At 30.4% G+C, this 15,429-nt stretch overlaps 1 protein-coding gene across 5 annotated transcripts in view; it reads left to right on the plus strand.

Moving 5' to 3' along the window:
• LOC122514032 (inactive rhomboid protein 1) overlaps positions 1-15,429 on the plus strand; it is a 255,032-nt gene that overhangs the window by 205,673 nt on the left and 33,930 nt on the right. For all 5 annotated transcript variants that reach the window (XM_043630648.1, XM_043630639.1, XM_043630659.1 and 2 more), the window contains 3 exons: positions 7,862-8,215; positions 8,760-8,946; positions 10,206-10,295. In XM_043630648.1, the coding sequence (XP_043486583.1) occupies positions 7,862-8,215; positions 8,760-8,946; positions 10,206-10,295 (631 nt within the window). The remainder of the gene's footprint in view (positions 1-7,861; positions 8,216-8,759; positions 8,947-10,205; positions 10,296-15,429) is intronic.

Here is a 15,429-nt window from a genome sequence, read left to right on the forward strand (position 1 = left end):
AAACGCAGTCTCCTCTTCGACAACAACCATTCAATTACAAAAAAAGAAAGAAAAAAAAGTGGAAAAAAATTTTCACAATTATTTATCGCGTCGAAGAGAAAAAAAAAAAGAAAAAATTGTCGAAAAAGTATTCGATAAAGTTTCAGTCAAGTATTCTTCGCATATACATATGTGTCAGCCTGTTTCCTTGACCTCGGTAAGAAAATCGTAGATTACAAAAAAATGAAGTAGTAAAAAAAAAGAATAAAAATAACAAAAGACGGAAAAGGAAGAAAAACATAAAATGGAAGAAAGAAATACGAGGAACGTTTCATTATCACTTGCCGTTGATCCTTCTTCGGTAACCGAATAAAAACATCGTGGGGATGGTTTTAAACATGGCGAAACGTTGGGCTGAGAAACCGAGGAGCTTGTACGAGAATAAAAGATAAAAAGAAAAATAGGGAAAGAGAGAGAGAGAGAGAGAGAGAGAAAGAAGATGATGATGGGATATCGTGGAGTGAACAACACTCTTCCATTAGGACGCGAATTCTTCGACTCTTGAGCTGCCATTTTGCGCGAAGAAAGCGTTACATTTGAGAGTAATACGTGCCGTTCGTTTTACTACATTCTTATCAATAAAACGCACACTTCTTATTACATATGCGTAAAAAAATATAAGAGAGAATATAAAAAAAAAAAAGAATAAAAAAGAGAAAGAAAGAGAGAAAGCATCTTTTCTATCCCTTTAAATCAACTTAAATTCAATGACTACACATATTCCAATTTAAATTCGTATCCTTTCACATTAACCGACTTTCTTTATTTCTTTCTTTATTTCTTTCTTTATTTTTTTCTTTCCTTCCTTCTTTCTTTCGTCCTTTCTTTCTTTCTTTCTTTCTTTCTTTCTTTCTTTCTTTCATCTTTTTACGAGCTTTTCCAATTTATTTCGAAACAATTTATTACGTTGGTAGGAACGATTTTAAAAACTATTATCCCATAGTCTTTTTCTTTTTCTTCTTTCTGATTTTTTTTTCTTTTTCCTTTTTTTTATTTTTAAAAATGTAAGAGCAAAGAGGATTGGTCGTGATTGCATAATTATTGAAAAAACTTATCAACATTGACAGTTTTATCACGTTATCTTCATGTTAAATCTAATTTTAAGAAAAGAGAGAGGTGAACTTTGTAGAGACATGATTGGAGCATCATAGGGATGAATAATAATGATTGGAAAAAATGAGTAAGAGAAAGAGGAAAAAAAAAAGTAGCCAAGTCTGAAAGATTTTTTCGAATTGATGGGATTTCTGATGGATTGTAAATTGACTTTACTCTTTTCGGGTTCGTATTACTTTTGACGTTTCATTTTAAGTAATCAACGTCAAACTTGTTATCGACAGTTTTCTTTTTTTTCGGGGAGGAGGGAGGAGGACGGGGTGATTTGCAGGATATAGAATTATCTTTAGTTCGATAATTTGATTATTATTCTGTTGCCAGGAATAAAAAAAATATAAAAATGAAGTATACGTTTGTTCGACAGAATGGTAATGGTAATATATTGGTGTCCATATTGGTAACAACTGTTACAATTCTTCTCTTTCTTCTTCCACTGGTTATAATAAAACATTAAGTTACTCGAAAAGTTATTTCCTTTTTTTTTGAATGATAATTAAAAGCAAAAAAACGATTTTGTAATTTAGAATCCAAGACGTTATGAAAGATCGTTAAATGTGAAATTTTTTTCGTAATATTTTATCCCTCGACTTTTTAATTAGACGACCAAAAACGTGATGCATCTTTCAAAAAGAAATTTCGAAAACCAATTACGACCTTTTCATAATCAACGCATAATTTTGTCTTCCCCCGTCATAGCGATCCATTGCATTTTTTATGCAATATCCAAATAAAAATTATTTAACGAATTAAAACACAAGAAGATTTTTAATCACGTTTAAAATGTCTGTTTTACTATAATGTTAAATAATTTTGAAGCTTAATTTACATATAAATAAACGCGATTAACGTTATCTTCGCGCAAGAAAAAAAAGAAAAACGAAATTACTTTCCGAACAAGCCTAACAAATTTATTATATTTTACTTTATTATTATTTTTTTCTTTTTTTTTCATTCAAAAACGTACAGGAAATGGATCTAATAAAACTATATTTTATTATACATACCTTATTTAATTAACATGCTCAAAGTAATTATTCATCTCTCTCTTTCTCTCTCTATCTATTTACCTTTATAAATAATAAAATTTTCAATTTTGCCATTAAAAAAAAAAGCAAGACAAAAAATATGAAAATAATCTTTGTGCCTTATTAAATGAACATTTACCCGAGCTTTACCAAAAGTCATAATAGGCTAGGTGGAAATCGTAATAGAGGAGAGTATAATACTTGATACGTGGTTACTGGAGAGAATACAGTATGTACAATATACATATACTTATCTATATACATAAATACATATATACATATATACATATATATATAGTAACATCATATCCTGCTCGTCCAGGAACATAACTGACGTAAATCCGGTAGTAAATTTGGCTTTGATGCGGGCTACGTTGGCACTTAAATTGCATTACATAATTGCACGCAACCCTTCGGCTATCAGGAACGGCATCGTCGTTGGAAGAGCACAAATGGAAGAGAAGGAGAAAGGATAGGTAGTATGAGTGAAATAGAAGGAGGAAGAAGGAGAAGAAGGGGAAAAGGAAAAGGGCTTGCTTGCATGCTCCCTGCTAACGGAATTACATTCAAGCCTCGTTGTTTTGGGTTCTATAACCGTACTCGAGAATGGCACAACTGCCTCTACGAATTATCCTCTTCCCTTATCGATCGGTTAATACTATTTATTCCATTTTTTTCATCAACTCCCTTCATTACGATCTTATTTCATATTTGTACTTTCCCCGTTTGTTATCATTTCTATAATATTTTGATTACGTGTTTAGAAAAATTTAAAAAATAAAGTAAATCTGCCTATCAGATTTCTTAGAAAGGAAAATATTATTCTTTTTTTTCTCTTTTTTAGTATTTTTTTTCTTAGTTAAAGGGATAATATAAATTGTAACATAATTAAAATTAGAACAATCTATCGAATTATTATACTAATTGTGTTGAGAAAACAATCTCTTAAGAATAATATTACAATTTTATATACCCCAACTTATATACTTTTAATTATATATTAAACGAATTTATGTATTTTTAAATATTATATATCCAAGAATTAATGTAAAATTTAAATATAAAACTAATCTATCTTTTTCTTTTCACTATTTACATATTTAATATTTTTTGTTTCTTTCAATTATGTCAAATATACTAGTTTTAAATATACATAAATAGATTTATTTATCTATCTATATATATCTACCAATCTGTTTATCTATATCTTTTTATCTCTCTTTAATTCTCTGTCTCCAAGCATCAAGTGGAAATATGGAACAATGGATCTTCCTTCTCCTCCTCCTCCTCCGCCATCTTTAACTCTTTTTACTTCTTCAACTCCTCTAATACTTATTTTAAAATTGATATAATATATTTTACACAAACTCGAAAAGGATGAGGTCGTGACCCAATAGCACAGATTTTTCATGGTTAACGTTTGATATTTGTTTGCCCAGTTTGATCGACTTGTTCGTCCACAGGTTGCCATTTTCGTTCCTGTTGGATATCTTGATAAATTTCTACCAGTTCTTTTTCTCGTTTCGATGAAAATATCAAATCTTTTCTCCACCCCCTCTTTCTTTTTCTTTTTTCTATTAATTTTTTACATTTATTTCCCCTCAATTATCTTGGCATATACTTTTCAACGACAATGACATTAAATATTTTCTATGCATATCACGAACAAATTAATCATCACAAGATGCATTAATGGATTTCCAAACTATAATGAAAACGACAAAATTATAATATACCGATGTACAAATTGTTACAATAATGTTTCTTTCTCATCTCATTGAAAAATATTTACGAAGTTTCTAATCGTATTAAACGTTCATTGTTATACTTTTTGTCGATCAAATTGTTTTTAATGTAAGTTGAAAAGAATTTTTAAAAATTTATTGCAAAGAAATATCGAAAATTAACGATTACTAATAAACGTCGATTATTTCTTTGCAACAATTAAACAATCAATAATTATGTAAGAACGAGTACATCCATTCTAAACAAATTAGGAAATTGACCGAAAGCTACGAATAGCTCGAAAAGGTTTGTATGGTCATTTGATAAACGAAAAATCCGGGCTCGAGTCCCAGTCAATGGTTCAATGGTACAATGATCCAATTTTTTCACGAATCCTATAATTAGAATATACAATAACAAACAAATCTGCAAAATATAGTTGGACAAAAATATCATACATTTACCTGAAAAAATAAATCTTTCAATCTTAGAAGGAACACACAAATTGCATGATAATTAAAATTTTTATACATAATTTAGATAAACTAAAACAAGGAATACAAATATAAAAAAATGAGAAGGTGGGAGAGGAGGTTGGAAGTAGAAAAACATTGAGATAGGATAAAATTTGATTTATTCGAGAAGGATTCTAATAATAAATGTCGTATCTCTTTGCTCCTACCACACTACCGGTTAACTATACATATATACATATATACATTATATGTGTATATTATATATATATAGACGTATATGTATGCGCGCAGGACTGCTCGAAAACTCCTCGACCCAATTAACTCGTCGTTTGATCTCAAGATTCGAAGCATCCTCTGATTGCGCGCCTCCTGCTCTGCGAAATATGTACACGTTTAAGGGCGTGACGTGATCAAGGCGAATTCATCCGCTCTCGCAAACGAAGATAACTTGAATATCTACATACACATACATAATAATACGTATATACATTTTAAATACCTTTACAAAATCCCCAACCTACCTACGTAAATCGTTACGTCAATGTACAGAAAAGGATACCCTTTTTTATATTGCTCATACACCACTGATCCAATTACTAACTTTCATTATCATACATTTATATTTATCAACTTAAATATTTACTCAAAAAAAAAAATAACACGGACAATGGTAAACAATTGTTTAATCAAATTTTTGTTGTTGACAACTATTATTATATCTGATAAATTGTTGTTTCATTTATATATGGTATTGTATTTCTTGGAAATTGTTTCTCACCTTTTTTTTTTGATTTATTATTTCAATCCATGTATTATTTGCAGAAAAATTTACAAAATATAATGACATATTGAACAGTCGGCAATTACATTGTTCGTTTTAATTATTTTTAATCAAATTTATACATACGCAAGAGTAGTACACGGTAAATAACATTTATTTTCATTTGTGTTTGTAGGAAAATAGTTTCCTCAATATTTTTAATTAAGTACAAACAATTATTTTGAAAAGATTATTTTTTTTTTTTTGTACTTTTTCATTAATTTTTACTTGTTTTCTCGAAAATGTTATTATCATTGAAAAGAAAATAGTAAATAAATGATCAAAAAAAAGCACTTGAACTTCGTTAATTTAATTTTGGAGTTGAAAGATATAAAAGGAAAATTGACTACACGGGTACCGAAATAGAAAAGCTTTCTCCTTTCGAAAATACTATTTTCCTTTTTTTTTTACTTTACTGGCGTACCGTCGCCTCTTGCGATTGGCGGAAAGGTTTTAAGAGAAAGAAAGCCGATGAAAGAATGCACTGGTACGACACTACCGGGTCATGAATAGATGAGAGGAAGATAGAATTGAAAAGTTAGGTGACCTGAGGACCGACCATCTATATGGTGTCCATAAATCCCTTGACTTTTGGCTATTAGAGTGGCTTCTTTTGAGAGCTAAAAATTTTGTCTTTACAAGCAAAATAAATTGACAGCGATGAAAGCCAACAAGAGAATGTGCGCTAAATCTTCATTTACTTTTCGTTCGTAAATTTTGCATTCTTTTTTTGCCTTTATTGCAAATATAAGAAAAAAAAGAAAAATTCCAATTAAAAATTAAAATTAAACAATAAGAAAAATCGTCGCGGAAAAAAAATAATCAATTTGTTATTAAAACATATAGCTCGATTCGTTAATACTTATTACAATTTTGTTTGTTTCTGTGAGATAATAATTACAGAAAAAAAAATATCGTCTCTCTTAATTCAATGAAATTTTCTAATTTATCGCCGTATATAATTTATTTAAAAAGAATGTTATTTATAACAAATTTATTTCTATTGAAATGTCTTCACACATTTTCTAATATTATTATATATTTAATATAATATAAAATAATTTCTCAGAACGATCCATTTAATATTGATTTCTTCTTAATAAATTGAAAATTGTCGATATTGGGTTAAATGAACTCGTCGTTAATTCCTCGTCCTGTTGTCCATCTCGTAAAAATGAAAGACAAAAAAGAAAAGTTTTGAAGACGAGACCGACCCGTTAGAAAACTAGAGCGGAAAATACCATTGATGTCTCCATGGATGACGGTATAATTATTCCTCTCGCATATTACGATGCACCCCGCGCGGATCGATATTCTATTCCTAAACTTTGGCCGTATGTGTTCTTGCTTCTCTCTCTCATTCGAAAGTAGGTCAAATCGTAAGAGGCCGCAAGCTTGCACTCTTATTACTACTCAAGAGCCGTGTTGAACGAGTTTATCGTTCAAAACTTATATCTTCCATTGCACCGTCTGTATTTATCTAATTGTAAACCCTTTCTTCTCAACTTCTTTCATTTTTATATTATTTTCCTTTTCTTTTCTTTTTTTTCTCATCAATGAATTCAATTAAAATATCAAGACCCTCCTCCCGGAAACCTGATTCATATATTACACGTTATACGAATTCGCGTTCTATGACAAATTTGTCTTTTCTAATATTATATGATTTCTTTTTTTTTATTTAACAATAATTTCACGAAATTTTTTTCTATTAGATGTAAACATTGAGATAAATTCATTCTTTTTCGCAAAATATTTTTAATAACGTAGTGTTGATGAATTAAAATAACAGACAGAAAAAATTCCAATTATGAGGGTAACGATGTAACGCTCAATTAAAGCAAATTTTATATTTAAAATACGGTCAATATCCACATTTGATTGTGTTAGCGCGTTATACGAAAATCTACTGTATTATTCTTCTTAATATTATAATAGAACCAAAATATTATTACTTTGTAACATGTACTTATATAGAAACATTTTCTTTTTGTCGAAATATTTTTTTGAGAATTTTTCCAAACGAAAGGAACAGTATGCACATTACAATCAAATGTTTCATAATAATTAAATAATAAACTTACTTTATTCTTTTCCATCAAAAAATAAATATGCAACTAAGAATAATGGTAGATAATAAAATGGGTATTTGTCTTAAAAAATTAAATATTCCTCTTAAAACTTTCTTACGACTACCATTACGTTCTTGCTCATAAAATAACAAGTAAATCTAATTAAGGAAATATTGTATAATCTATCTATCGTCGTAGAAAGAAATTATAAATTCTTATCTCTCGTAATTAATATTACTGTTTTTAATATTTTAATATTATTTCTTTTTTCTTTTTTTTTTTAGAGAAAACAAATAATAATAATAATTAAAACAAATTAAATATTCAATTAGGAAGATCAGGAATCTTGGTTATTTTAATAAAGAATTTAAAAAAACCTTATACTTCGATGATATTATTATTATTATTATAATTATTATTTTTTACTTTCTCTCTCTCTCTCTCTCTATCTTTCTTTCTTGATGAAACTTTAGTTAAATAAATAGAAAAAATGTGAAATATGTGAAATATTTATATATAATATCTTTTCTTTCGTCTTTTATCTTTAGTAAAATAAATAAATAAAAATAATGTGTGTAATATTTTTCTCAGGCAACCGTCACCGAGTTCCGGTACTACGGTAACATCAACGATCTCGTCGAATGGTGGCGAGGGCGATGGCAATCAAGTGATCGGCATGTATGCTGTTGGTACAAACGTTCCAACGTCTACGGAAACGTCAACGGTAACTCCAGTAACGACAGCATCATCATCATCATCGATTCAAATGACCGGAAATAGTACAGCTATGGGCACACATTCAGCAAGTAATATTACCAGAAGTATGTCCGCACCAACGGCTCCAAGGCCGCACGTTCAAATTACTAGTTCAGCTAGCGTTTCTGCTGGAAATTCTCAAAGACCACGACTTCGAAGGAATATGAGCCGAACCGAAGCTATTCGAAAGTATGTACTATTCTATCATCTTTCTTGTTGTTTTTCATTATTTTTATTATTATTATTAATCTTATAATTACAATAATTGTTTTTTTTAACTCTACTTTTTTTACATATACTATATATAATATATTATATTATCTCTGTTCTTATAATTTTGCAAATTCGTTGCATCGATTTTGCGCGCGTGTACGCGTATTTGTGTCTACGGTCAACATTATTTTCATTCGTTTCAATAAAATTTGTAAACTCGTAAAAAAGGAAATTAAACTCGTTCGCTCTTGCGTATTATTAGATACTTTTTAATTCATTGGAAAATATGTTTTTTTTTACATCTCATTTTACAAAATAAATACATTCTTTTGTATTTCATCATATTTTTAATCGCACTTATTTTACATGTAATAACGTTTAATATTCTTATTTTAACGCAAATAAAAAGAAAACTACAAAATGAAGACATTTTCAAAAAGCGTTTTCCTTCTTTTTCTTCTTCTTCTCCTCACTCTCTCTCTCTCTCTCTAATTTTATTCTCATTTATATGACTTGACAGTTACATCAAGCGTGAAACCGCACAATTCTTTGGCGTCGACGAAGAAACCGAGACCGCGGAAAAGCAGAGATGGTTGGATCGACGACGACGAATGGCAACGAGGAAGTACGGTGCTCTGGTGCCGGAACATAGACCACCGGATCCAGATATTACGAGGGACGTACCGGATACCACGGACATACCCGAGGTGAGTTCGTTTTCCAAAATTCTCCGAAAATTGTCGACATTCGGGGGAGAACGGAAGGATAGGAGAGAAATCTGTAACTCGTGGATGTTCTAATCCGATTATTATACGTCCTTTGCTATTCCAATTAAATTTATCGAAATTCACATATATATAAATACATTCTTTCGAAATAATTAATAATCATTTATAGATATTTTTCATTAATTTTCTCGAATAATATATAAGAGTTCTCTAATTACGACGCCTGCAGATTGGCAACATTCCATACATCAATGATAAATAGCACGCGCGAGTAACGTTACCGACGTCGTATGGAGTGTTGCTTATTCGCACACAGGTGTTATTTCAGATTTATTTTAAAATAAATAATCAATTTAAACTTTTTTCCAAAATCGTAGATAAGAAGAAAAATCACAAATTCGATATTCTTTAACATTTCATGAAATACGAGAAAGAGAAAGAAAAAAAAAAAAGAAAAAGAAAGAGAAAAAGAGAAAGAAATAACAAGAATGGAGAGTTTCATTTCGGTCTGTCTATATCGTTCTCGTCCATTCAATTTCCCCATTGCAAAGCGCAAAGACCCTCGGCTATCGTCGACCAAAAACTTTTCATCAGCTCGATCGTACATTTGCAAACGAGGTTTACGTTTTTCACTCTCTCTCTCTCTCTCTCTCTCTCTTTTTTTACTGTTTCTTTCTCTTTATCTTTCTCTCCTTTTTCATACACAAATTTGCCAGCCGAAATGAAATTTTGAACTTGTTTAGCTAGTTCGATCTCTTCGTGATTTCGATCATTTTACCTCGATCACAAAATTTATTATGCAAAAAGAAAAAAAAGAAAAATATATCACCGAATGTAAAGAAATAAACAAACAATTGAAATCTAATCAAACGAGCTGAAATATATTTGTGCCTTTAATTATGATCATGGATTAAAATAAAAAAAATAGTGATATATAAAACTTTTCTTTTATAATATAAATAATTTTAATATAAATCAAATCGCGTTGAACATATTGTTTAAATCTTAAAGTAAGAATTTTGAAATTATTAAATTTCACAATTGAAATAATTGTACATAGATAATAAATTTTTTGTTTCAATTTGTAACCGTTCGTAATTACCAATACATTTAATATTACAATAAATATATATTTTCGTATTTATATCCATAGAATCGATACATTTGATATAGATATACAAGTAGTAGGTATCTTTCAACAATAACAAGAATATGACAAATCGATTTTCCTTCTTCAGGGCGTGACGTTGAGACGATGGCAACAACCAGTACGAAGGAAAGACTCCGTCGCAAGGATGACACTGTCAGGTCTTCACTACGTAGTCGAGGTGAGTCTTGTTACATTGCTATTGTCAGTTATCGATTAGGTATATCTATCTATCCAATGCAATTTTTAAACATCCCAGGTACATTGATCTTCATCCATGAAAAATACCTTATAGATCTTCCTAACTTATCGTTCTTCTGTATTTTACCTTTTACAATTTAAAAAACAATTCGTTTGAAAATCGATTATAAAAAATTAAACAATAACAAACCTTTTGAAATAATTTTGTTCAAAAGGATGATTTATCATTCGTAGAAATAATTAAAAGTTAAAATTTGTTGATAGGAAGAAATCGAACGAATTGTAACAAATGATAATATCGAAATAATGATCTTACAATTAGTAAAATCAAACTTATGACAAATCGAATACTTTGTAAGATCATGTAATGACTGGAAATGGAACCGTATGAGAATCTGACTACGGTTAATCAACGTTCTCTGATCACCGAGCCGATGTTATCCGTTTGAGTATGCCGGTAGTTAAGTCGCCTTGAACTTAAGTTACACGTCCGTACGGAAGTCTGCACGATCATTAAGCTAACGAGAGTCTGGTAACCCTCTTCCGTTTTACAAGCAGTAGTTTCAACTTTCCTCGAGTAAAATCATACGACTGTATATAACTATACTTGTAAAATATTCTATATTCATAAGTATACACGCGTAACGTACAATGAGTCGCAAGAGTATTCGTTCTGTCGCTAACAATTTTCAACTAGTTCAATATTTGCTTTTATTGCTATGATATTTCAAAATTCTTATTTAAATTAAAACATATATTTAAGGATTATTAAACTTGTAAATTATAATGAATTGTTATTTCAAAGGAATGTTTTATCGTAGAAGTAGAATTTTAGATAGATTGTAAGAAAATTTATTTCGCAGAAAGATATATTAATCAATTACTATATTTAGAAATAATATTATTTAAATGAAAAATATAGTATATGTAATATTGATTTAAAAAATTCAAAAACAAAAAGGCATTTAATATAACTATCTAATAATTGTGTCCTTGCAATAATAGATCATTGTAAATGAATGAAATTAATCTTACAAAAAAATATCAAGTTAATTGTTCAGATAGATTTGAGAGAAAAAAAGAAGAAAACACGAAGTATTAGTCAACGTGTACAACAAAATCGCAATAATTTGTTTTTATCTAACTTTTACTTATACTCTTCCACGCTAAAAATATTTATCATTCTTCTAGTAAACATTAAACCCAACTTTCCAGGTACTTAATCCTTAACAAAACAAGATCATTAGTATAACGTTTAGTTGTCATTAAAATTACACCGCACTCATCGTCGTACGATCTCGATTATTTCTAAGGGACATCCTCGAAGTACTTTAAGCCGCCTTCGTTCCTGAAGGAAGAGGGTTGGCTGATGGGATGAGGGAAGAGAGGAGGGTTGACGAACGTGCGGAAAAGGGCGATCTTAAGGAGGAAAGATCTGTTAGAAAAATGTTGAATAAAAAAATCCATTAGGAAATTTCCATAAGACCGTGTAAAACGTATTTAAATGGATCGAAAGATAACGATTGGTGCGTTGGATAGAAAAAAGGAGAAGGACGGGGTGGGTGGGGGGATGGATAGGTAGATCTAAGAGGGGTTAAAAATCGAGATGCTTCTTTTTAAAGATATCTAAGTGAAAATCCAAGCTTAATGGGCCGTGATATCCTGGAAATTCTATTAAATGCTTCGTGAATGATTCGCATCTGTCTGTCTATCTCTCTCTCTCTCTCTCTTTCTTGGTTAATATTAGGTAAATACCAAGCATGGATCTTTTCGTAAGATATCTAACTCGTTCGATCGTAAGTCCCAGATCATCCAATATCCGATTTAGAGATAACCTCTGCGACATTTTTATCGTCCGTTACGGATCACCGATCCGGATATTGATTTGAAATAGTCAGAACTCAAAGAATTTTTTCTCTTCTTTTTCGTCTTTATTCTCTCTCTCTCTCTCTCTCTCTCTCTCTCTCTCTCTTCCTCTTTCTTTCTCTTTATTTTTTAAGCCAGTAAAACACTTCGACACGTTTCTCCTCACTTCCCCCAGCACCTTTAACATTCGATTGAAATTTTTTCTCGAACCAATCAACTTTTACTATCTTAAGAAGAAAAAAAAAAAGAAAGTAACCTTCTATCGCGTTATCCTACTTTTGCTTTGTTCTTTTTTTGTTTTCTATATTTAACGCGTTAGAGTTTTGATTATTATTATTTAAGTAAATTTACCCTAAAGAGATTTAACTATGTACTCTCTCTCTCTTTCTTTCTCTTTTTGTTTCAATTTCTGGAATAGTTTTTTATATTTTGATTTTTTTTCGACAATAGACTATTAAGAAGAGGTATAGTTAATTGGGTATGGGAAAAATGAGAAAACGAGAAAGGGAATGATTGAAAAGGGGTGTGAAGGGGAAAAGAGAGGGGTGCGCGTGGTAGTACGGGCTAAATGTATCACAACGCACGGTTAATCCTCGAAAGAGGAAAAACGAGCATGACCAATTTTTCATAGCGGATCGAAGCGTCGAACGGTTCCATCGAATCCACCATCACCAACACCATCAACAACCACCGCCGCCACCATCACCACCATCCACCAATGAGATTCGTAATTTCTTTTTTAGCCGCCATTGTACGCGAGGTTGTTTCATTCGCGAGATTTTCCGACAGTGAAAAATTGTCTCTCTCTCTCTCTCTCTCTCTCTCTCTCTTTTTCTCTTTTCCTCGCAATGTGCCTCGGGCATACGAACTCGTTTCAGTTTTGTTGGTTTTTCGCCAGTTTTCCAGCACGATGAGTAACGTCGAAATGGCCAGGAACGTAACGCAAAGCGGCCGAGAGCCAACAGCACCGTAAAATCCCCGAGATTCTTCGATTTTCGCCATTTTATACGGCCGGTATCGATTTTTGGCTTGAAAATTTATCCCTCCCACGAAATATACGTATATATATATATATGTCGAATTTTATAGGTTCCGTTGTAGGATCGCAATAGGTATTTCTTTATTTTAGACGATAATACTATCACACTTTCTTCAGCTTTATAAACTTTATTTCTTTTAGACATAGAATATTACTACTTATAGACAATTTTAACCTATTAACTGAAACTATCTTCTAGTTCCTATTAACAGTAACTAACTTATGCGCATATAGATGACGAGCGTGAATTCACGTTGCATCTTCAATAATATATATGTATATTGTGTTTGTGTATCTTTTTTATATAATATCTTTTTAGTATTTCTGTTTCTGTCTTTTTTTTCTTCTCCATTTTCTTTTTCAATTTTTTGCGTTGGAAATGACCGCGAATGACTGCATAAAAATAATTGAAATTATTCCTTTATTTTGTGTATCGAAATTATTTTTATATTTATTATTGTACTTCGGTGTTATTATTTTCTCCAAAATAATTCGCAACGAATGACGATCGTTATTGTTACAATATTATATACATCAATTTATCTTAAAAATAATAACTATTTCTTATAATAATATTTTAAATTGTCTAAAATCATAGGAATTATTTACAAAAGCCAATTGGGGACATCTTTAAAAAGATAATTTGAAAGGAACTAGTGTCACGTAACTCGTAGAGAAAGAGAACCTCAGTGTTTAACCATGAATATCAGGAGAATTGGAATTATAATTGGATCCCGAAATTCTGACGGCTCGAAAATCTATTCGGTCATGTTCAATCCCATTCGATTTCCATTTTACTCTCTCTCTCTTCCTCCGTCCCACCCTTTTACCTCTCCCATCAAGCAATCGGCCTCGAAGGATCGTACCTGAGTCGTCTAGGTGTTGTACTCCAGATTTGTATAACCTGATATCGAGGTCACGTTCAATGCAGTTGGATGACAGATAGACAACACTGAAAGAATTTTAAATAATAATAATAATAATAGGAACTATTTTTGCAACTCTAATGTCCTGACCGTTAACTAATTAAAAAACTTATAATTTTATTTTTGATTTTTTATTTATTTATCTTCCTCTCTCTCGTCTTCGCGATATTATCGTTGAATTATTTTTTATTCGAGAAAAAGATAACGTTTTATTGATTTAAATTCAAATAAATAACTCGCGGTAGATCTGGTATCGAATATTTAATTATTTTGTTATTTAAAAATCAAATTATTTTTTAAAAAGAGCCGATTATGCGATTCGTCTGATTAAATATTTTCTTTTGCTTTTTTTAAATTTTCTATTAATACTATAAGTTCTATTTTTAAAAAATGTCGACATTTTATAGTTCAATTAAATAGCTTTGTTTTGATATATTTAACGTACAGTATTTACGATTAGCGTGTAATTAATTTTACAGAATTTAATTACAGAATGCAAATTTTTAAAAATTTGGCCACGCGTGGTAGATTTAGTATTAAATAATAAACATAAAAATATATAAAAATCTTCTTCTTCTTCTTCTTCTTTTAGTAGTTTCTCGTAGAAACGGATTTGGTCGAGCGTGATCGAAAGAAAATCGATTACAAATGGAAACTCTTGACTATTGTTCCTATATATTCGAAGAGCCTATTGTACTTTACCTTGATTCACCGGTGCTCTTCAATTTCGTATTTTCGAGATACAATTCTTTCTTCATTGCTCTCCCTCTTATCCTCTCTCTCTCTTTCTTTCTTTCTATTTTTCTTCCTTTCATTTTCTATTTTCTCTTGTCTAACTCAAGACCACCCTACGTGTTCTCTTCTCTACCTTTCCAAGCCACCCACTCCGATGCAACTTAACTTTTCATTATCCGTTTTTTCTTTCGGAAGAAAAAATTCATTTTTATTTTTATTATAATTAAATTTTCAAAACCAACGAGGTTTTCTATTACAACGAAATTATTTAAAAACAAACAAAATATTAAATGAAATAGAATTACATGACGATATAATGTTACATTGCTTTTTTATGACAAAAGATTGAACAACGATGTTATTACAAAACTTTATGTGCTTTTCACGGGTATTTATGTACGTTATTAACTTTATTTTTAATCTTTCTTTCTTTCTTTTTCCTTAATTTCGTTCTGTCTAAATTAAAATTATATCACTTGGAAGTTTATACTCGATTTACCGATTAATGAACTTTGTGGTTCCATACGAAAACCTTATAGGTGATATTG

This window comes from Polistes fuscatus, unplaced genomic scaffold, assembly GCF_010416935.1.
Source record: "Polistes fuscatus isolate 324 unplaced genomic scaffold, CU_Pfus_HIC Scaffold1, whole genome shotgun sequence".
In the NCBI taxonomy this organism is placed as follows: Eukaryota; Metazoa; Arthropoda; class Insecta; order Hymenoptera; family Vespidae; genus Polistes; species Polistes fuscatus.